Source organism: Vanessa tameamea, chromosome 20 (genome assembly GCF_037043105.1).
Source record: "Vanessa tameamea isolate UH-Manoa-2023 chromosome 20, ilVanTame1 primary haplotype, whole genome shotgun sequence".
NCBI classification, from domain to species: Eukaryota; Metazoa; Arthropoda; class Insecta; order Lepidoptera; family Nymphalidae; genus Vanessa; species Vanessa tameamea.
The window spans coordinates 10,099,552-10,123,018 of record NC_087328.1 but is presented as its reverse complement, the minus strand read 5'-3'; the positions used below and the strand labels follow the sequence as shown (position 1 = coordinate 10,123,018).

Below are 23,467 nucleotides of genomic sequence, written 5' to 3'. Positions count from 1 at the left end.
TTATTTGTCGAAATAATTATTTCTATAAACACTAATTCCTTCAAAATTGAATCTGTGCGGGAGAACTTTTGTATAAAAATATAAATTTAATTGATCGGTAAATTAGCTCCGGACGTATCAAAGTATCAGAATTCAAAAATAAATCAGTAATAAAAACCACATTCATTTTATATTAAATTTTATTGTATAAAATGTCTTAAATTATCTCTTAAAATAGTTCTTTACAACATTTAGATTGGCAGCTAACAAACGCCAAAAAGTAATTCGTAGGTAACTCGATATTAACCTATTTCTTATACCTAATTAAAATACTAATCGGCAAGTAATAATTAAAACATACAAAACAATAAATTAATTAGTGTATAAAACATTTTTGATTGATTTTTTAATTTTCACAATCTCTGATCAAGAATGTTAAAGAGATAATGGCCTAACTGTTCGGTGTTATCTACAAAAAATTAGATATGTATGTTATGTTATAGCTAGGGTTCGTTGGTGGAACAAAATTGAGCATCCTAGAATTGAATACCAAAGCTCTTCGACTTTAACATATTCACCTAAAAATAATTCCACTTGTATACCTTAAATTACTTTTATGAATTATTTATATAAACTAATTAACTATCTTTACATTTTATTCAAATAAAGTTGAGTCTTTATACTTTTTTCGTTCAACATAAATGTAACGAACCCTAGTTATAAATAAATAATGCATTGCGTCAATTTATCCCCATCGCGCCGCGATAGTGTATAAGGACCTTAATAGTTCTAATGCTCTTGTGTCTGATTGCACTTTCAAATCACCTTGTGGGGCGACTCTCGCTTCTGCGATCGGTCGATCAGTTACCGTCGTTCTAAACTGATCTGATTCTGTTGTTTTTGCAATAAATTTCCTACCGCCTCTGCGATTGGGTGCTGTCGTTCTCACTGAACTGATTGTTGTAATTTCTGTCGTTTCATCAGTCTTCAAACTCTCCGTTGTCGATGGATTCGATAGAGAATTTACGGCTTCAGCTTCGATGTTTAATTTTTTTCCTCGTCTTAGCACTGGCACTCGGTCCATTCGGCGATGGATTTCTGTCGTTTTAACAAAATCTACATCCGAAACAGTAGATGGTGCTTCAGTTAAATCTTCTTCTTTAGCGATTTCTTCCATGTCTTTTTGAGAGACAGCCATGAGAGCTTCTAATAGAGCCCTTTTGGAGGCTTCAGCTGTAGAGTTATGATCGTCATCGCACGTTTGTACTAATAGTAGTATTAATCGTTTTACAGTTTTAGATTTGGTTTTCTTCATAACGTTCATTAATTTCTGCGTAGTAGTTGCATTCATGCCTTCCATAATTTCTTTAGCCTTTTCTACGATTGTGTCTGTCACCGTTGACAAATCTAGTGCGGGTTCAGTGGACGTTGGATCTCGAAGGAATTTACCGAAACGTTCATTTTGGTCATTCCTTGGTGTTGTTACTTCAGCATTTACCGTAGATGAATAAATAGGTTCGTTTGTTGTAGATACGTGCGATGGAGTTGTTGCAGTGTTTGAAGCCCATTCAGTAGTTTGTTGAGTCTTTTCAGAGATACTCTCTTCAGGGCCTGTGGGATTAAGGCCATCGTTCAATGTCATGGGATCAAGAATAGTGCTTTGCCAATTTCCAAATGTAGTCTGCCATTGGAAATCATTTGTTGATTTATCATTGTCAGGAGAGGTAAATATACTACTGGATAGAGGAGACACTGTAGTTAACGCTTCTGTTTGATCTTTAAGAGTCGTTGTTGCTTGTGTTGTGATTTGTACTGTTGCAGTGGTAGTATCTATAGTAGATTGGGTAGGTGCCTCTAAATCTTCAGAAGGCTTCTTAACCGCTTTCTTATTATCTTGTTTAAGTTGTTTTCCTTGTCGTAGATTATTATTTTGAGGTGATACAAATGATTGACTGTGAGCCCTTTGTAGTTCTTCTTCATTTTCTAATTCAATGCTATCACTTTCAGTAAAATATATTGGTGTAGTTTCAGGTATAACAGTTGTTGCTCTAAGTTTTTTACTCTCAAACATTTGATGTGAGTTAGTTATTGGAGATAAGGTAGAATCAACACTGTCAACTCCCCAGGCTGTGGGAACAGTAGTCACTTCTGAGTAGTCATTAAAAGCGGTGCCCTCAGTAGTGCTAACGGTCTTTCCGAATAAAGATATAATATTGCTATTTGGTATCCCTCCTTGTCTAAATAAGGTAATGCTGTCTGCAGTGGGAGTTACTTCATTGTTGCTGTTTATCAATGAATTTACGTTAGCAGCTGCCGTATTAGTATATGGAAATAAAGTGGAATAAATATCTCTAGGTGTTGGAGAGGTGGTATACGAAGCAGATATTCTTCCACAACATCTGAAAGGATTTCTGTGCGTCGTAGTTGAATAAGTGGAAAAGGCTTCTGTTGTAGGTTTAGCCGTAGTAGTTGTATCCTCTGTTGTAGAGGGATATTCGGTTTCACGATTGAGAGCTTTACCTCCTCTGACAGAATTTTCGGATTCATGTAGTTTGTGGTCATCAGAAAATCCTAATATCTCATCGTCTTCTTCGTTAACTGTAGTTGTTGGCTCTGTATGAGAAAACTCATCACTGGTTGTTAACATATCTGTGAATGAAGGATGCGTTGGTCTTATGTCTGAAAGAACTTTTCTAAATTGTATTGGATCTTGAAGATAAGCGGAGAGAGCATGCGTGAATACTTGAGCTAGTTCTCTAATTTGAGGAGACGTAGCCAAAGGACCTTGACTCATTTGTACCGAGAGATCTTCGGCTAGTTCGTTAAAAGTACCATTCGGATCAAGTTTAATTTCTTCCAAGAGTTCAGCATTACTAGAACCATGTCCAAAAAGACTACCATATTTGGTTATAGTCTGATGACTGAACAGTGCTGGTAAACTTTGTTCGATTGGCTCGTACTCATCGAAAGCAGGTGTAGTCGTTTCGCCTTCTTCAGGAGGAGTGGTTGTTGATAAATTGTCTAAGGCTGTAGCGTAGTAAATAGCCAAAGAATGTAGAGTTTTGGGTGTTAATGAAGGAGGCACGAATAGTCCCGCTCTAGTGGGTTGATCTCCGAAATATTTGTCAGTAGGTGTAGTGGATACACCAGGTTCGGTAGTTTCAGATGCTTCAAAATTAAGTTTTCTCATAAGCCTATCTCGGCGTTCTTTGTAAGATGCATCAGTTGTTTCTTGAGTTGTTGGATTAAGGCTTGAATATGTTTCACTGTCGGAGGATGCAGTTTCAGTTTTATCGCTTCTAGTCGTTTGCGGAATCTTGGTTGCAGATTCAAAATTATCTTTGGTTTCAATTGTCACTTTTCTTTCAGGATAAGTTTGGCTTTCATATTTATCACTACGAGCTGTTGCTTCAACAATCTTTTCAGTTGTTGCCGATATTGATTTGTTTTTTTCTTTTTCCAAAAAATCTCTAAGTAATGATACTCCTGGCCTTGTGTATGGCTCGTTTCTTTCGTTAATGTTGCTGGCATAACTTTTGGTATATGGGACTAACGTTTGTCGCTTTGTTGTCGCTTCCTGTAGGTACTGGGTTATATGTTTTGCTTGAATATCATAAAGAGTGGTTAAAGAAGGATTGTTCTTAGATTTTGCGGGTTTAGGTGTAATATTTGGAGTATAAACTGGGTACGGTCTGAAGTTCTTAGTATTATATTCTTGAAGGAACTGTCTGTTTTGGTTTTGGGCGAACGAAGCAGTTTCTGCCGCTACTTGCATTTCTTTTAGACTGTTGTGATCATAAGCTGGTATAGTACTTTTGAGAGTAGAACTGTCGTAGACCGGCAACGTCGTCTTTACTGGAATCCCATCAAAATTGTTCGTAATCAATTGTACTAGATTTTTTCTTCTTTTCTCAAAAGCAGTAGCAGCTTGGGTTCTCTGAGTCGGGTTTACTTCAAACAGTGTTTGGTAGCTTCTTGCAGTTGCCTTAGCGTTCGGTGCACTTGACGTTAAAGTATCAGTTTGAAGTTTCTGACGATGTCTAAATAACCTTTCTGTAGTGCTAGGAACATTAACAGGAGCTCTTCTCGATTCTGAACGAAGATGACTGTCAGCTCCAATTTGTTGAAGATCAGGATTCTTGCTGAGAGTATGGCTGACTTTTTGTGACTTCTTTTGTTCATTTGAATAATACTCTACACTGGACTCGTAAAGGGCAGGGGCAGACGCGCAATCCACCTTGAACCACCAGTCACAGATGAGATGCGACTGGCTGAAGATGGTGCCATTTGGACATAGGAAGGATATTTTTCGGGACGTATCACAGATATGGAACACCTGAAAGATAAAAATCATATATTATTAAAATACATATGCCAGGACTATATAAATTAAACCGAAATAAAATACGATTTTTAAAAATAGTTTTACTTTCTGTGAAATTAAATGTTTTAGGGATCTACTTAAATTGATCTTATATCTTATATACTTCCAATTAAACTGAAAATATTCTGCTATTATAGGTACCTGGCAATCAGTTTCCAGATCGGCGTAATATCCAGTAGGTACGTTCTTGCAATTAAATCCAGTATTTGGGATATTTGGCAGAGCAGGAAAATCAACGCCGACCTTGCCAATGACTCCTGTAGAATAAAATTTTACGATATTAGACAAAAACCAAACTGTAAAACAAGATACGCAGTAATTGAATTTGAATGCCAATCGTAGAAAGTCCACTATTGTATTTAAAGTAACTAAATACGGTACATGCGATACCAAGCTCCTTCCTTACTTTCACTAGAGGACGAAAGTCTATGTATTTAGGATATAACGTTAGACTAGACTTGAATTGGTCTTTGATTGTAGTGGTCCACTTTGTTGAAATTAAAAAAGGTCAGCTAGCAGTAGAATAATATGTTTATAATTGCAATATACCCAAATGTTCAACGACGTCCAAATCAGGCTGGCTGTCAGCGGGTATCAGTCGTTTGACGAGCGCCTTTCCTTCGGTGTAATCTTCAAAGCCGGCCGCGCCCATCGCTTGGGCGATTGCCGTCAATGATTCCGCGCTCGGAGCTGGTAGATAAAGGTCTGAAGCATCCTTGAAGAAAATAATGAAACATAAGAAAATGGACTAAAAGACAACGCTATACGCCGATTCCGGCTGCAGCACTGGAGATACAGTATTGTACAAGTGTTTGGGCAGAACAGGTGAACGTAGAGTTCAGATCTTTAACTTTTATTTTAGCCTTTAATTGGTCCGACTCGGAGTTTGAAATCAGAGCCTCAATATGGGCAGCTGTATATGTATATTGTATATGTACAATCAGTGTTGAGGATTCAGAATAGAGTCCATTTATATTCGAACATCCATCATAATTACATATATAATTTTTTTAAATCTCTTAAGGTGAAAATATGATAAAGTAATGGGCTAAAATTTAAGTCTCTTTCTATTGATAAATCGTCTTAGTATATATTATTTAGAAATAAATACAGATTATAAGGAATACTATTTATAGTGATCACTTACTCGTCTTCGATGCGCCGTTCTTCGAGCTCCATGACAAGTTTGGAACGAATCTGAAAATTGAAGAGATTAATTATTAATTAAATCTATGCGTTCAAATCAACAAATTGCATCTAATGTTTCGTGGTTTTTATGGAATGGATAGAGTTCGTGGTATTTATTTATTATCGAATTACAATTACGAATTAGGTACAAGTAAGGGGAGGAAAACCTGTGTTAAATCGTGACCACTTGAAGTATCACAATTATTTTACATATTTAATTAAATATTTTGTTATAAAACAATTAAATATCAGTGATATAATTACATAAATAATAATAGTAATAAACCAAATCGGTCAAATTAAATCAAATCAAAGTAAGTATGTTGAATTAATTGCAAAGCTACTGTTTCGGAAAGTAGATACTACCGAGAAGAATTGACGAGAAACTCAGTAGTTCCGCTTTTTCACCATTTTAATGACACGTCAGTAAAATACAATTACATATTTATGTATCCTGCCTAAAATTCAATAAATACTAAGTTCACGCTTTTTTATCTCTACTATAATTTTGTATTGAGTATTGATAGTCAAATTAAACACTACCAGTGTTTAATTTGACTATCAATAAGTAAGTGTAGTGCTTCTATATTGAATAAAGAAATTTGAGTTTGAGTTTGAGTTTGACAGAAAGTAATATGTATAACTAAATTAATAAATATAACATTTAAGGAATATGAGTATCAAATTCATATCCCCGGAAGTCGCTTCGAATGTTCAACAGTATTTGTTATATGAAATAAGTTCACACAGGACGAGTTAGATCCGTTAAAGCTTTCATTGTCTAACCTAATACAACACGATTTAAATCCGGCTTAAATTCTGGTTATACAAATAATTGCAATATTAAATCATCTCATTATAACACAATACGATCAATACAAATAAATGCATAAACTAAATACTACAGCACAAAGAGTAAAGATCATACCGCTATTTACAATGAATAGGACTTACACGTAGCTTTCTAATTGTCAATTCTGATCTTCAGATGCGTATAGTCACTAGTGTCTCTAAATTACCTTTGATGTTTGTTCGTATCGTATTACTATATATTTTTCATACGAATGAAAACGAAAAATAACGATAATATTTAAGGATTTATACAAATATTATAAATGCATAAAGTCTAGATTTCTATTGCGAATTCTAGCATAGAAAATTGGCACAGAGATAGTTTATAGTAACTATCGATTAGTAGCTGGCGGAAAAAAGTACCAAACATTTGCAAAGTTCTCTCAAACGCGGTTGAAGTTGCGGGCAGAAACTAATTAACGTATAAAAATAAAAATTAATTTTTATCTAGAGGTCAGACTTCTTCAATTACTTAATTACGCATATAACCAGAGTGCTACAGTTATCTCCCTAACTGCTGATATTGATTTGAAATTACTTAACAAAAGACCTTGTACTTTTTTCATTCGTCAAAAAATTGGTTTAAGTTGGTTAAGAAAATATGTTAGTTTTAATAAGTCAAGTAATGCCTAAAAGCTTGACTAGTCAAAGAGTCGTGCTTTACAACCTGAGTGGAGTCATCGACGTGCACTTTCACCACGTACTATCACCGAGCTGGCTCGTTATCCTTATTGTCACATCTTCACGTGGGTGGGAATTTAAAACGAAAGTATGTTGCTTGCGGTTTTTATGTAATTGTTTTTATATGAATTTCTTGGCTTCCATAATCTTAATTTATTATAAATAATTCGTTATTGTTTTCAAATTTTCGTATTATTCCATTTTCTATAGTCTATTCCAATCGGAGTAGGAATAAACACAAAAAATGCCCTAAATTTACATATATTGTATACTAGTTTCAGTTCTTGATTACATTAGCAGCCTGTACATTTCCCACTACTGGGCTGAGGCCTCCTTTCCCTTTGAGGAGAAGGTTCTTGATTAATATGTGTTTATTTATAAAATAACACAATTCTACCTAACTCATTATGTTCACTATAATTTTTCTTACAAATTTTCGACATTCAATACGCCATTTTTTCGAAAAATCACAATGAAAATCATCTATTATTCAAGCTCTCTCTCTAATATCACGTCAGTTCGATGTCAAATGTTGTTCGGCTTTTATCCTCTTGTGGTTGCAATAGACTATAGTCGATAGACCAACGTATCATCTTCAAATTATGCATAGTATTCTTTTAACAAAAATGTAATCTACACATATCTATACTAAATAATAATATTAATATTTTAGCTAAACTGAAGAGTTTGTTTAGGCGCGATTATCTCAGGATGTTCCAGTGTGATTTAACAATCATTTGACTTTAGGTAGTATATTTATAGACGATAGAAGTCCGATGATAAGAGTGTCCTGTGTAGGAATTATGTTGCTTTGCATTGATAGTTCTAAACATACAAAACGTGAAGTGAATGAACATATTATTTTAAAGTATAATTTATCGTAAGTCCTGGTTGTTTGGAACCACTAGATAGCTCATTGGCGACAGCACGTTATGTAACCGAAGATTGCGGAGTCAAAGTCTGACAAGCATTATTTATGTCTAATTTGGAAGAAAATCGCGTGAAAACCTGTTCTGTTCCGTCCCATGTGTACCCAACATTTGCCCAGCAATAAGAATATTTACAGGTTAAGGTTTCCGGCAAATTTTAACGAATGAAAAAAATGGTTATTTTTTTTTTTCATAAATAATTCTAATTTATTATATTTTCCAAGTAACTGTTTAAATTGGTCTATATTACATTCAATTTTGAATACTAATTTTAACTCAACGATTGTACGCCTACGTACATATACAAATATAATACCACGAATCACGTTCACAGTGAAATAAAAACAAAACGTACATTATATTATGAATTAAATAATTTGTTTGAACGTCGAACTTTCACTAAATAAACTGTACAACTGTTAAAAGTGTTATTCTTTAAATATATACTTTAATAAATAATATATATATACATTACAAAATATATAAATATGACTTGTTGTACAACAAATTGATAACCGATTTACGATATTTTGATTTGTGTATATGTATATTCTGTATATGTCTTATATATTAATAACGTAAGCCAATTTTTTGTCCAGTGATTATGGGACGATAGCTGCACATAACAAATCGGTTATGGTCTCATTTTGAAGAGCTCGAGCCGTAGATGTGTAGAACATTAAAGAGGATTCTTGATTGCATTTTACTAAATTATTACAATTTAACAAAGAATTAATTTACTGACCGGTTAGAGAGCGATGCTACGGCTATATAAGAAAAAATAAAATGAAAAACGTAAACAAAGTTAAAGTAAATTGTTATCGAAAAACTCCAATTCTAACTGAACTAAAGTATACAATTGTCATTAAAAAATCATTTAAATAATGTTTCAACATTGTAGATGAGTGACTTGCAGTTTACAGTGAAATTTAATCAAAACAAAAACTTGTCATAGGTTCAAAAAAATCTTTTGAATAAATGCGAAGTTTCGCAGGCGACCCTAGCCCTTTTAAATGTTATAATTGCTAAAGTCTATGTCGCTTATCACTTTTTGACATTTTGACAGTCATATTATGTTTCGAGCTTCGGATGTGTTCTCACAGTTGAGCTCTACAGGGTTTATTTGATGAACGCCTTGACAACTAAGAAATAACTATATCCGTTCTCAATGACGAAAAAATAATCGAGTTGTCCAAACATAAATTTCGATTAAAAAAAAATTACTTTCATTCGGTGTTTCAAATTCGGGTTTCAAAGTGTTATAATTCCGGACAGTTTTGCTGGTACTGAAAGACTAAAAAAAAAGATGCATATTAATCTTGACAACTCTTTAACAAGCTTCATTACTTTAATTCAAACAGACTTTAATATCAATTAATTAATTCTTTGTGGGTTATTGAGAGTTCCGTTAACATTTCAAAGGTCGATCACAATCCGTTCATCATGTTTTGATATTAAAAACGAAAATGTTTCTTTACGTAATACATGCGCACATTATAAAACGAGTATCTTCGTATACGATACAAATCAATAATAATAGTCTTAAGTTAACGTTCATTGTCTTATGATTTAAAGTTTTTGATTTTGCAAAATAACCATTACGAGTTTTGTAATAAGATTTACATTGATATGAGCTGATATTACTACAATAATGAATATTTTATCATTGATTCTCTATCAATAAAATCCAACAGATTGAAGTATTATCTATTTGGCAGTCGAGTTACTTTGACCTATTGAATAGATATAATCTTTTCGAAGATAATCGTTTACCGATATAAAGAGGATCTACCTATGTATACACATTTATATACAGCTCGGGTATATAATGCATCTTCTGTATACATATGTAAGTTAATTTTATTTTAGTTAATCTGTCAAACATTATTTTTATTTGTGCGTTAATCATGTAAAAAGTATTGTATTGATATGAGACTATGGCCATCGCGGAACCGTCCGTTCGTCGAATTGATCAACTCTTTCACTTTTATTGAATGCTCAGCGAAGCAGGCGGGAAACAGTTGGTAAATTATAAAACAAATGATTCGCAGTTTTAATGTCAAAACGGTGACTGTAAAAATTGTCGGAATTAGTGTGCGCAGAAACCGCGCAAAAGCAATGAAAACAAAAAAGATTAAATATTTCTTCCGATATTAAAAAAATCCTATCAATAAATCATATTAATATAGAGTTGTTTTTGCTAACGATTTTATTGGTAAAAGCAATTGACACAATTCCGTGATATAGTCACATTATAAAGTCACCGGGAACTTTTTTTTTTAATCCTGCAACAGATAAACAAATAACAGCCATTGTGAACACAATAAATACAGTGTTCGAAGGCTTATTTTCGGTCACACTGCAACTATTTTTAATCTCCCTCATCTCTGTTGTAACGATCTAATTTTCCAAATGACACACAGTCCTGACATTTCCGGAGTTCAGAGAGTGCTCTTCTATTTGACTATTGACTCATCGAAGCAACAATCGAAGTGTATTGTACAAATTATGGGGTTATTCGGATCGAAGATTGTGGGCTTAGAGCAGTCTAAGATAACTGGTTGTTTTTAATCTGTGGGAATTGTCAAGTTGTTGTTTTTGTCACGTTATTGTTATTGTGTAAGACGAAATAATAACGATTTGTGTGAAGAGACATTATAGCTCGATGGTTTTAAAATTTCATGATGATGCTTTGTTTTTTTTTTTATAATAGAGTAAATTTAAACTAGGCAATATTTTTTACTATTTCTCAATTATTTGTATAAATTAACAATGACCGTTATGTTTTCTTGTCAATAGAACGGATGTTTTTTTCATAACCATTATATCCATATTGTATAAAAATAGTGCTGTGGAGGCCCCAGGGTTAGAGCCCTTATTGGCCTTCCCTACACTGGAATTGCAAGATTCTTGTATAGTATATATCTATGTTTTATACATCGTTCATCTGGTACTCATATGGCTCAAGCTATTCATAATTTGATAATTATATACAAAACCAATTTAAAGAGCTATTCAACTAATTAGTTAAAGCAAGGTTGCCTTTAACGTACGTTATATATTTTTTATTTTATCTAAACCACAATTATTCTTTATTCAATTAGGCTCTTATAAGTACTTCGAGCCGTCATTGTATAAAATAATTGAAATTTAAAACTATCGCCTATAACGGTTCAGAATTAGATTCTACCTAGAAGAACGGGCAAGAAACTTAGTAGTTACATTTTATCAAATAAAGTTTTAATAATAATCTCGAAGTTGAATGGTGAATAGGTCCAATCGCCATTCACTATAGAAATATATCTTTGAATAGATCCTTGCAAAATAAGAACATCATTATGGTAACCTTTATAAGATTCCCTGGTCAATTATCGACCTTATAAATAGCGGTCACAGAACGTTTCAACACTGACGGTTGCTGATTTTCTTTGTAGCAATTTTCTGTTATGATCAATGGAGTGAAATCTGTTAGAACAAATAAAGCAGATTGAACACGTACGACACGTATACTAAAATGACATATTAATATCATTCTATTAAGCGTGTATCTGTAACAATATTTTATATTTATTGTTAATACGTTAGGGCTGATAATTTTAATATATTTTAATATTTATTTATTTTCATTTAATATATTTATTTATAATTATTAATATATTTATTTAATATAAACAAATAGACAGTTACAATATGAAGCACAATCTAACTTAACTATGGCATCTGTTACTCACAGTGAATATACTAAAATTAATATAATTGTTTAAGTATTTCGTTAACTGTTGATTTTAACTAACAGCTTAGTAACCGGTGAACAAGCGGTTAAACGTTTATAAACTTTGTACGAAATTAATTATTTTTATATAAACTTGTCTACGTAATATATATATATATAAATGTCATCTTATGCCTTCATTAGTACATCTTCACTACACATTATTAAACTGAAAAATGGTTATTTTTGCCTATTTGTATGTACTTGTCTTTCAAGCAAAAAGATTGATGCGGTAGCCGGTGAAGAAATGCCTCCCTTGGATACCCGTATTTAGACTGACATTTAGATCAGTCACGAAGAAACCCTGTACTTATCTACCTTCCCTAGTAATAAAAAGAAATAAGGCAAGCAAAACATTAAATCACAAGAGTTTATATATTTATTTGTTAGTAAGTAATATATAAAACAACGGAATCGATTATTTTTTACACTAAAGTTATCATAGCGAACGTATGTGTGTGTGCGCCCTTAAACGTAATAATATGTTTCGAGACGCTTTTGTTAGCGGAGGACGTAAATAAGCTATTACTTAACGGTTCTGTAGATTAATCTTCATAATATATATGTTCATAATATATTCTTGTATATTTTTATACAATTTGCGCACGCTGCTTTGTTCTCATATAAATATGATGTTTTTATGATATACGTAGGCGGATGGACAAATGAGCCACCTGATGGTAAGTGGTCACCGCAGTCCATAGACAATGGCGCTATATAGCCTTGGGAACCAAGATGTTATGTGCCTTTATAATCCTCGTGCCTGTGTTATACTGGCTCACTCACCCTTCAAGCCGGAATACAACAATACTGGGTACTGCGGTTGGGCGATGATGTATGTTTAAATATAGCTGAAGTAAAATTATTTAGCTGTATATGTTCATTAAACGACTTCACAAATAAATCAACACAATTAATATATACCTATACATAAGAAAAGTACCATTATATTTTATAAACATAGTGATTATTCCCATAAGTATTTTGAAGTCGATTAAACAATGACATCAGTTTAAACGGAAATAATAATTCCTTAACTAAACTAAGTGCAAATTAAAATTAAGGTAATTAGGTCGCAATCGCGTTGGAAGATAATGTAACTTAAAGTAAAAACACGTTGTTCAATAGATTGTCCTGTGACATTAATGTATCTAAGTCGTTTGTTGCCTATCCAAATGTCACGGAGTCGTTGCACAGCCTGCGCTATATAAAGGCCGACCAGGTCATCGGAATGTTCAGAAGCATGGCCAGTATGAAAACATCTCTAAAAATTTTCTTTTTAGAAAAGTATGTGTGTATATAATTAGGTATTTTATTTATTTACTTGCTTTTAAGATATAATAAAAATAAACTGTATACTTTAAATTAAGTGTCCCACTATTGGGCTTAAGCCTCATATCCCTTTGAGGAGAAGGTTTTGGATGTTTTTCCACGATTATGCGTGTTAGTGGATTCACATGTGGCAGAATTTCTCAGGATTTCTCAGGTTTTCTCAGGATGTTTTGTTTCACCGAGCACGAGATGAATTATAGATACTAATCAAGCAAGTGGAAAAATCAGTGGCGCTTGCCTGAGTTGATTCGCGATCATTGGTTAAGATATACTCGTTCTAAATACTAGGCCATCTTGATTCAATCATCTCATCTCTGATTGTAAATCTACTCTTATTTATCTGCCTGAATACTGATTTTTTCTTGGGTATGTCGTTAGTTCTCACTTGTAATTTTTTCCATTTATTTTATTTTTGGTACGTATAATAAAGTATTTCATAAAACCTTTTAATATAATAACACTAAATATATGATGTATATATATATAATAGTATAGGTATATAACTTGTCTGTTGTTTAGGTCAACTTACTGTTACCCTACGATATTAAAATTTTACATGTTTGTTACTTTCCCCTGATAATTAATTTTTAACGTAAGCATTACCGGCCCGGTTCTATATCCTAGATCCGGAGGAAATGTCAATTTACTGCATGAACAATAAAAATTGTATATAAAAGCTTGATCTAAATACATTACCCATTTATTTACATAACGAGATCTTTGTACATATTTAATAAGGTTATTCAATACTAGTGTTTCCGTTACTCTATCGATATATCATTGGTTAAGGAAAATAAATGAAATGAAATATAAATACTCACTAAAAGCCAGTAACACGAGGACGACCACAGTTTTCGGAGACATTATTATATTCATATCTTCTCGCCTCCACCGCATATTAAATCTGTAAAAGATGAACGGTTAAATTTAATCTGTGCATGTTAAATTGTAACAGTACTTACGACTAAGAAGTCCAACTTTTTTTGTTCATTGGCTGGTTGACAGCCCGATGGTTATTAGTCACTACAAACATACAAACACTTATCCATTTCCTACATCGCTAATGCGCCACCAACAATGTGAACTAAGATGTTACATCCCTTATGCTTGTAGTTGCACTGGACTACCTATCCTTTAAATTAAAACACATCAATATTATTATTAGAATACCTGATGAGTAGGCGGTACCTACCCAGACTTCAAGTATTACTAGCTTACGTTAACTAACTACCTAACTAATTACTAATATATTAACAGCTAATTAACTTAGTTTTATATTGAGTTGAATCTTTGCAAGAATATTTAATTTAAAAGACGATACAAAAGTTCGGTACTCTCGAATTGATCAGATAGTGCAACATGGAAAGGAGTAGAACTGTCAAATTGTTGGTGTTCAAACGTTAGTTTACGGCATACTGGCATTTAAATTATTTTATTTTGGAGACGACGACGGCACTTTGTCTCCACTTGTTTGGCTTTTGAATATTATATGATGCTTGGGTGATTAGTAATCAGATGTATACTAATATCATCCACCAATTAAATATATTATCGTACTACCCCCCATGCATTAACTCACAAACTTATGTCTTGAAATGCTACGTACTGTAGCATTGCAGTTTCGTCCTTGAAAATTTTCGACCAATAAAATATTTAATAACAGTTATGCTAAGCAGTTTTACTGTGCTTCTATTGTTTTATAGTTAATTATATATTTGCCAGTCGTTATAGATGAATTATTAGTTTATTTAATAACTAAATCAAGATAAATTTATGTTCACACGGTGTATGTCACGAAGCGCGTGAGCTTGAATAACGTCAACGACCTCCTTATTATCTTAATATATATATACTATAGTATATTTGTCTCATTGCTCTAGTGGCTAGCTCTTAGAATTCCGATGTTCTGGGCTTAGCCACCCAAACCCAGATTCTTCTTCTTTCAGGATATGTACTGTTGGCCCTCCCATGTCTCTAAAGTCAAAGTTGTCATGTCGGATTTATTATCAAATCGGATTAAGAGAATGAGGAAAAAGTGAGTGCAATTATATTTGCGAAAACATTTGGATCCAAAATTGATTACGATGATATTAGTTCCAATTAAGATTTAATTATGTACGGAACCATTTATTTTTTATATTATTCGTCCAGGCCACCTCATGTAAAGAATTGGGAAGATTAATCAATACCAATAAAAAAAACAGTTCTTTATTGTTTAAGCGATTTTTATTTCGGTCCTATCATGCAACCCAGGTTTTTCTAAGCTTTTAGCTTATTCGCAGGATTAACCGCTTCTCGCAGCAGTCTAATTGTCGACTTTCAGGAAGGATATATTTTATTGTAAGCCTATAAATTATTTTACATAAAATATTTATAAATAATCATTAAAGGTATAGCTTCTAGTTATTGAGTTATATTCAATCACGGAATTATATAAATGTAATGAATACGTTTTGGTTTGACATTTTTATAAATAAAAGTAGAAGAAGAATATTTAACTAACATAACTTTGTATTTTAAATGTTAAAAAGGGGTAACAACTGATTTTCTTGCCAGTTTTTTTCGGTAGATTCTATATTCTGAACCGGTGGTAGCTTCACTTAATATAGTTTGTAAATTGACGATTCAAAAGTGCTAAAACCTTACTTGAAAAAGTATTCTTTGATTTTGATTTCGAGCCTAAGATCTAGCACCTAGCTATTATTATCAGACCAATATACTACTGCTGCTGTAATAACACTGCATAGCTGACCTAAACCCGGGTTTGAAGACTAATCGAATTAACATTCTAACATGAAACAATATCTTATATTAATAACTATTATTATTAATCATCTTATACATTTTTTGCATCTAAACGTGCAATTCTTATACTCTAAGTCTTTCCGCATTATATAACACGAACTGTTGCTGAAGATGTCCAACGTTCAGATTGGAAATTGTACACAATTATAGATCGTAAGATATTTACATAACGGCGAAAGTGGCGTGGACTGTCGAAAGAGTCAAATGTCAAGAGTTGAAACCACTGGGTGAGGAGCCTTCTGGTAATAGAACCGCTACCAGTTAATTACACAGATCGGGATAATGGAACGAGTTTTGAGTATGGAGCTTCAATACAGTATTAAACTAGATTTATGATTTAACTTTTACTTGAAACGTGATCGTATATAATTAAATTGTTAGCTGAAGGTACACTTGGTCGATTCGATATATAAAATTGTGTTATAGCGTGCCATAATGAAAGATTATATGTAGAGATGTTGACGTCAAATTCGACCTTTAAACTTTAATCACCATACATTAGGGCCGTAAATCGACGGTAAGGAGTAGGTACTCCTATAATCCTATAATATAAGTGGCATGATGCTTTAATATTTTTTTTTTATCTTTTACTCTCTTTGATTTGTGGATAGCTTATAAAGCTGAAGATCCCAATATCTTTGGATCAAATCCAATCCCGAATGGGAATCCGTTACGACCGGAGAGGGTTCAGGCGCAGGCGCATGTTTTTACTTGGCATGCCACCAGTGTCCCTGGCATGGGTGTGCAAACATGACCTATTACTAAATTCCGTGCTATTAACGAGAATATATTGACAAAAATACATAATTACTTTTCATTCGTTCGATCCGGGATTTGACAAAAGAACCTCGAGATCAGTCTTATAAGAGCTTGATAACCTTCTCATCAGAGGAGATGAGGCATTAGCCCACCAGTGGGTCATTAAAAGCCTGTTTCACAGATCAACGAGGCAGTAAATAACTTTGTGCAACTACGAGTTGAAGTAGTAAATGCTTATTAACAATTACTATTTAACTGTGGTCATTTCCAATCTGTTAATGCGAATATAATTAAACGGATTTGTTCTATAAGAATACGGTTTGCGCAAGACGTACTGTGAAGAACAATAGCCTCTGCGATATACTGTTTACATCGGTAAATAGTTCAAGGTTATATTGAGGTCGTTAAGCAGAAAACAAGGGCGAAGCTTTATAAATAGAAAATTATAGTCAAATTTTGATAATTAGGCTACAGGTGATCGTGAGTTTATCGTAACTAATGTAGATCCTAACTCTGAAGGTCGCATATTCAAATCTGCATGTTAATTTCGTTTTTCAAGTGTTAAATTTACGTTTATTGTTTTTTAACCGATTTTTAATTTTATGTATGAGTTCTTTGTTACAATTCAATGAGGCGCTTATATGTTGAACCTTATTTTATTGGCTTTGTTGTGATCGAATGTGTGTTTATATTCAAACAGTAATACTGTTTATGTACCTATTTTATATACATACGAGTATATCTGTCATTACTAAATACTATTATTTACCAATTTGGAATAGCAATAGCAATAATGTTATGTAACAGGTTAAAGTTTAAACAACTTGTCAGCGGCATATATACTGCCTCTGATGAGCCTTAAAATTGAGAAAGTGTGATGAGCGTCCGTTGTTAATTATAAGTTTATTTTTGATTAATCGGGGACGGAATGGTTGAGATACAATTGAAAATGTTTCTTTAATTAATCTGAATACCTTTTTTTAAGATTATCACTTGGTGGTGGGGTTGGTCTGGGTAGGACCACTCTCATATTATATTCTACCGACAACAGTACTCGATATCTTTGTGTTCCGATTTGAAGGGTGAGTGAGCCAGTTAAAATACAGACACAAAGGATATAACATCTTAAATAAAATCTTCCATAAAAGCTGATATACATACTATTAATACAAGAAATAAGAATAAACTTGTAACCCCTACTTTCCGTTTGCATACGGTACAGAGAACGCTTTTGGGCAATGGTATACGCATATATAATAAGATACCGGGAAATGTAACCAATTTACCATTTACGAAATTTAAAAAGTTTATTCAGACTAAATTAATAAATAAGTCCTATTATTCATTAAAAGAGTACTTTTAGATAAAAACGCCTAGATTTAGGCTCGGGTTCCATCACAGGACACTAATTAATGTAAAAACAGCATTGTAAATCTGTTTATTTGAAAAGAGCAACTATGCGAGTTTCTTGCCGTTTCTTCTCGCTGGAGGCTGCTTTCCGAAACGGTGGTAGTTTCTTAATATCGACGATTCAAAAACGCTTCGTTGTGAAGTTTACTTGAATAAAAATTATTTGATTTGATTTAATTCGAAAGGTCAGTCGAGCATTTGCGATGTAAGAAATGGTTAATATCTCTTACTCCAATAACTATGGGCTGTGGTGATTACTTACCATCAGGTGGCCTGTTTGTTCGTCCAGTCTACGTCATTCTACCGTTACCATAAAAAAGATCTTCCACTTTTGAAAACACTTTAACTCCATCCGATTAAGCCGTCCCCGTTCAATACAGCGCCGGCTCTCGGTCGAAGTTTGATTAATCAGCAGAATGGTTCAGAAACATTTCTTATATGAGAAGGATATTCGCCAAATCCACTAAAAGCTAAGATACGCGCTAATAAATTAGAAACGAGCTTCATTGAAGAAATCAAGACTGAATCTGTAAGAACGTTCTCTTGTAATGTTACAACTTTGAACATTGCAGTACAGGATACGCACATTGCGCTCAATTGTAAAGTAACAGTGAACAGCGATTTTTATACAATGATGATGTCCTTCTGAAGGTTATATTCAATGGGAATTCTGAGCAGAAACTTTACACAATAGATAAGTGTATGTTGAAACACAAACGCTATGTATAGTAATTTAATAAAAAGGTAAATACTCCAAAACGAATTGTCCGATTCTATGACTTTTTTTACTTTCGATATTTAAAGGGTATAATATCAATATCATATAATTTTATTTATAAATAATCTGCACCCGTGCGTTGTCGCGGGTTGCTAGTCTCTCTCTATCTCATAATTCCTGTAAGACGAGTATTCTCCACGGCCAGAGAGAGATCAGGTATTGGACGATTGGTTTTTAAGTGCTTTCTAAAGCTTAATAAAGTGTTCGAAATGTGATTAAGATATTGCGTTGTAAACGAAAGTCTAATAAGGGAGCCAATATGTGGAACAAGACCAACACAATCCTACTTTGTCCTGGGCGTTGGGCGGTATCAATGATAATAATAATACTAAAATACAACGTCATATAAAATAATCGCATCGTATATAGAAAACGATTCAAATAATGTAAGTTCAAATGTTCCAATGAATTGCTCAATGATACATATTTATATGTTAATTTATATTAAGCACATACTTTTTACGAGGCTGTGTTTTTAAATGTTTAGTTATAAAAATGTTTACAGTGTACGCAATAATATAATACGATTTTCATTGCGAAGTATAAATACGTTTAATTTAAACTGCGAACACTTGGCCTAGACACACTCGGCGTAAATTGTCTGGAAATTACTAAAATGGTTCTATTGCCGACATCTTCATTGTTCGTTGCAGTTTCACGCGCCAAGGAAGATGCAACACGGAGACTGATTGATTGCTATATTCCTACCGTAATGCAAGCCAATTTTACAACTCTTATATTTTACATAACCTTTGCTGATAGCCTATAACATATACATTACATTAGCAGCCTGTAAATTTCCCACTGCTGGGCTAAGTCCTCCTCTCACTTTGAGGAGAAAGTTTGGAGCATATTTCACCACGCTGCTCCAATGCGGGTTGGTGGAATACACATGTGGCAGAATTTCATTGAAATTAGACACTTGCAGGTTTCCTCACGATGTATTCCTTCACCGCCGAGCACGAGATGAATTATAAATACAAATTAATAAAATTAAGCAATAATTAATTAAGTCTGGGTAGGTACCACCCACTCATCAGATATTCTACCGCCAAATAACAGTACACTGTATTGTTGTGTTCCAGTTAGAAGGGTGAGTGAGCCAGTGTAATCACAGGCACAAGGGACATAACATCTTAGTTCCCAAGGTTGGTGGCGCATAGGTGATGTAAGGAATGGTTAATATTTCTTACAGCGCCTTTGTCTATGGGCGGTGATGACCACTTACCATCAGGTGGCCCATATGCTCGACCGCCAACCAATGCCATAAAAAAAAAGCACATGAAAATTCAGTGGTGCTTGCCTGGGTTTGAACCCGAAATCATCGGTTAAGGTGCACTCGTTCTAACCACTGGGCCATCTCGCACGGCCTATATCATTTATATTATACGTATTACTGGTTATCCGTCTCGGCTCCACACGTGTATACGTGTACACTAAGTCTCTACATACAATTGTTAGATTCAAGAAGAAACATAAAAAGAAAAATTCTGGGCTTTTTCCGACTAGGTAAGTTTAATTCGCGGCTTTTCTCGACTATAATATAAATCCATTATACACATAAACTATATTTATATTAAAAAAAAAACAATTTTTTTTTCAGTAATGTAACCGATTGATTAATATTTTTTGATATCGTCTCGACCAATGATGGCATGTAAATTCAAGGTCAAGTTGGTATATGAATCTTTTCGATCTCTTTCATTCGATTTGGATATTGAAGAGCTTACGTTCTTTTACACAATATTGTCATCTGCAAGATGAGAAAATATCGTCACAAAAACTATCGTAATATGTTAAGAACTATATTATGATTTAAAGATTTTTCAAATATTACAAATAAGTAAAATAGTAACATTCATATTGCTTATAATAGATCTGGCAACACTGCTCCCGCGCTCCACAAATAAAGCAGTATTTCATATCGTATCATATTTGTGTGTAATCTTTAATTAGCTTGTCAAGAAATTTATCTTTGAATTGTGTTGAGAGCAAATTTGAATTATTTCAATGTAGCTGCAATCACAAAAAACTAACATTATTTAGGTTAAAATTAAACATATTTATACCTACTTATAAAATACATTCTGACGATAAATTCAATCACTGTCGAACCTTATTGTATTTTCATATAAAATCTATTAAGATATAAATTGGCTTTTCAAAATTTACTCATAAAGGTCACTGACCTCATATTAAATCAAAGATGCAACATTGTTGGCCATTAGGAATAATGAATACACATGTTTCCATATTTGGCTTAACCTTAATTACAAAAGGTTCAAGGTGGAAATAAACTTATTACAATGTACAAACGTTATCCACATATAATACATACAAATATAAATAAATCCATTGTCGAACTTGAAATGGTTTGAAATCGTCTTAAATACTGTCAATTTTTTTTTAAAGTAACAATTATTTTTATTGATTGTTGTTGCAATAGACGTATTCTGTAAAATAAACTAGAAACTCATCGCACAATCGATTTCAGGTCGTGAAATGTCAGAATGAGACACGTGACATTGCTTGTCTTATCGAAATGGCGTTACATCGTAAGCCGGTTGTCAACATCATATATACTTGGTGGTAGGTGGTAGCTATCACCCACGCCTGATGCGTTATATACTACCGCCAAACAGCAGCACACAGTATTGTTGTGTTCCAGTTTGAAAGGTGAATGAGTCTTGGAACTTTGGGTACTGAGATTTGACATACCTTGCGTCTTGAGTTACACCGGCTCACTCATCCTTCAAACCGGAACACAACAATTTTATGTATTTCTGCTTGGTGGTAGAATTTGATGAGTGACTGGTACCCACCCAGCAAAGTTGCATAAAGACTTACCACAAAGTAAAAAGTTTATAGAAGAGTTCAGAGAGAAAGATCTAGGTTGATCCTATGGACCACGCAGGTAAAGCCCCACGCAGAGTAACTACTAAAGATAAAATAGTGCTAAATTACACCTTAACCCACAGGGAAAGTCGTAAGACCTAGCGCGTGACCTCAAACTTTCCTAACTGAAGATTTATTTGAGACACGAATAACATTTGCAATGAAAACAGCTTTCGTTGTGTCCTATGTGATTCAATTCGATGATAAAACACAATTAACAATTCCTATAATTAAACTATTCTGTTTTTTTATAGTACATTTATAATTTACATTTTATATGATTTTATATTATATTATAAGTTTGGATATGAATTACTATTTTATTTTTTATTTTATTAAATAAAAATACACTAATCAGAACTTTGTAACATATGAATCCATAATTATTATTCGTCATTTATATAATGTTTTAGCGAGTAATTAATCACGTTTATCAATGTTTATTTAACATTAGATTTTAATTTATTTATAATTAACCAAAATCTTTTAAATGTCTACTTAATTATATATCTTATACATAAGTAAATACTTATTATAAATACTGAAATATACTACGAATAAATAAAACATTCCAAGTATATTAATATGATGTTTAATGTAATATATTACGTCAATAAGTTGAAAAAGCTCGTAAGATACGGGTATCAGAGCACTAATGCATGTGTTACGTGTCAAAAGTGACAATCATGTTATGTAAAGTGACAATATTAGTGACCATTAGATATACGTTCACGTCGACGTCTTGAAGTCATAATTATGTAGTGATCTTTTAATGAGCCTTTAGTTTGAAGCTTTTATTGATGTGTAACATTTTTCCTTTCGCTTTTTAGCTATCTGTGGGAGTGATTCATGTTTTGTTTTAATTAATAATATTATCATCAAAAGCAGGTCATTGACATTGAGATATAAACTTTAAATTTATATAAATATAACAATTAAAAAGTGAAAAATTAAATAAAATATTACCCTTACAAAACAAGACATTTTTGTCTGGTGGAATTTAGGTGTGCCCAAGTTTATCTACTTATCAACATCAGAGCAGTGTGGTGGAAGAAAATCGAATCCTTTTCTTAATATGGAGAAGGATTATAACTTTATTACTTTACGATTGTGTGCACATAGGGATAAGCCCTACAAACGAAACGGCAATAGCTTCAATGCTTCATTATATTCTAACAAGCCAGTATACTACGTCTACTTAACTACACTTGGTAGTGCTTTGTGTAAGTTCGTTTGGGTAGCCCACTTTATAGCAATATTTAGTACTGTGTATTCTGGTTTGAAGGGTGAGAAAGTGGACCTTCAGGCACAAGGGACATAACAGTTCTCAAGGGGTATTAGCGATGTCTGTATTAAAGGGCATTGGTAAACACTTACCGTTTAAATACCTATATAATAAAAGAAAATCATATTTATTATGAAATGCTTCTGGTGTTCTACCTTTTATGAAGGATGTATGTCAGCGAATATTATTGGAGCATTATGTCAGATTACAGCACTAAGACGTGACCAATTATTTATAACAGTCGAGTACTGATACCCGGGTCGAGCACCGCGCATCTCTGTTAAACAGTGAAAGTGAAATTACAGTACAAGGGACAAACTTCGAGCGTTTTAAGAATCAAGATTAAAATATATTCTATTCAAGTACTTATAAATGGTCACTTTATGATACTATATTAACCACATATCAGGATGTAGAC

At 33.1% G+C, this 23,467-nt stretch overlaps 1 protein-coding gene across 3 annotated transcripts in view; it reads right to left on the bottom strand.

Moving 5' to 3' along the window:
• Positions 1-165: 165 nt before the first annotated feature.
• LOC113391432 (mucin-3B) overlaps positions 166-23,467 on the bottom strand; it is a 60,323-nt gene continuing 37,021 nt past the window's right edge. For all 3 annotated transcript variants that reach the window (XM_026627393.2, XM_026627394.2, XM_026627395.2), the window contains exons 3-7: positions 13,939-14,021; positions 5,511-5,560; positions 4,913-5,078; positions 4,505-4,620; positions 166-4,315 (exon numbers count right to left, since the gene is read on the bottom strand). In XM_026627393.2, the coding sequence (XP_026483178.2) occupies positions 725-4,315; positions 4,505-4,620; positions 4,913-5,078; positions 5,511-5,560; positions 13,939-14,014 (3,999 nt within the window). In that variant the 5' untranslated portion in view covers positions 14,015-14,021 and the 3' untranslated portion in view covers positions 166-724. The remainder of the gene's footprint in view (positions 4,316-4,504; positions 4,621-4,912; positions 5,079-5,510; positions 5,561-13,938; positions 14,022-23,467) is intronic.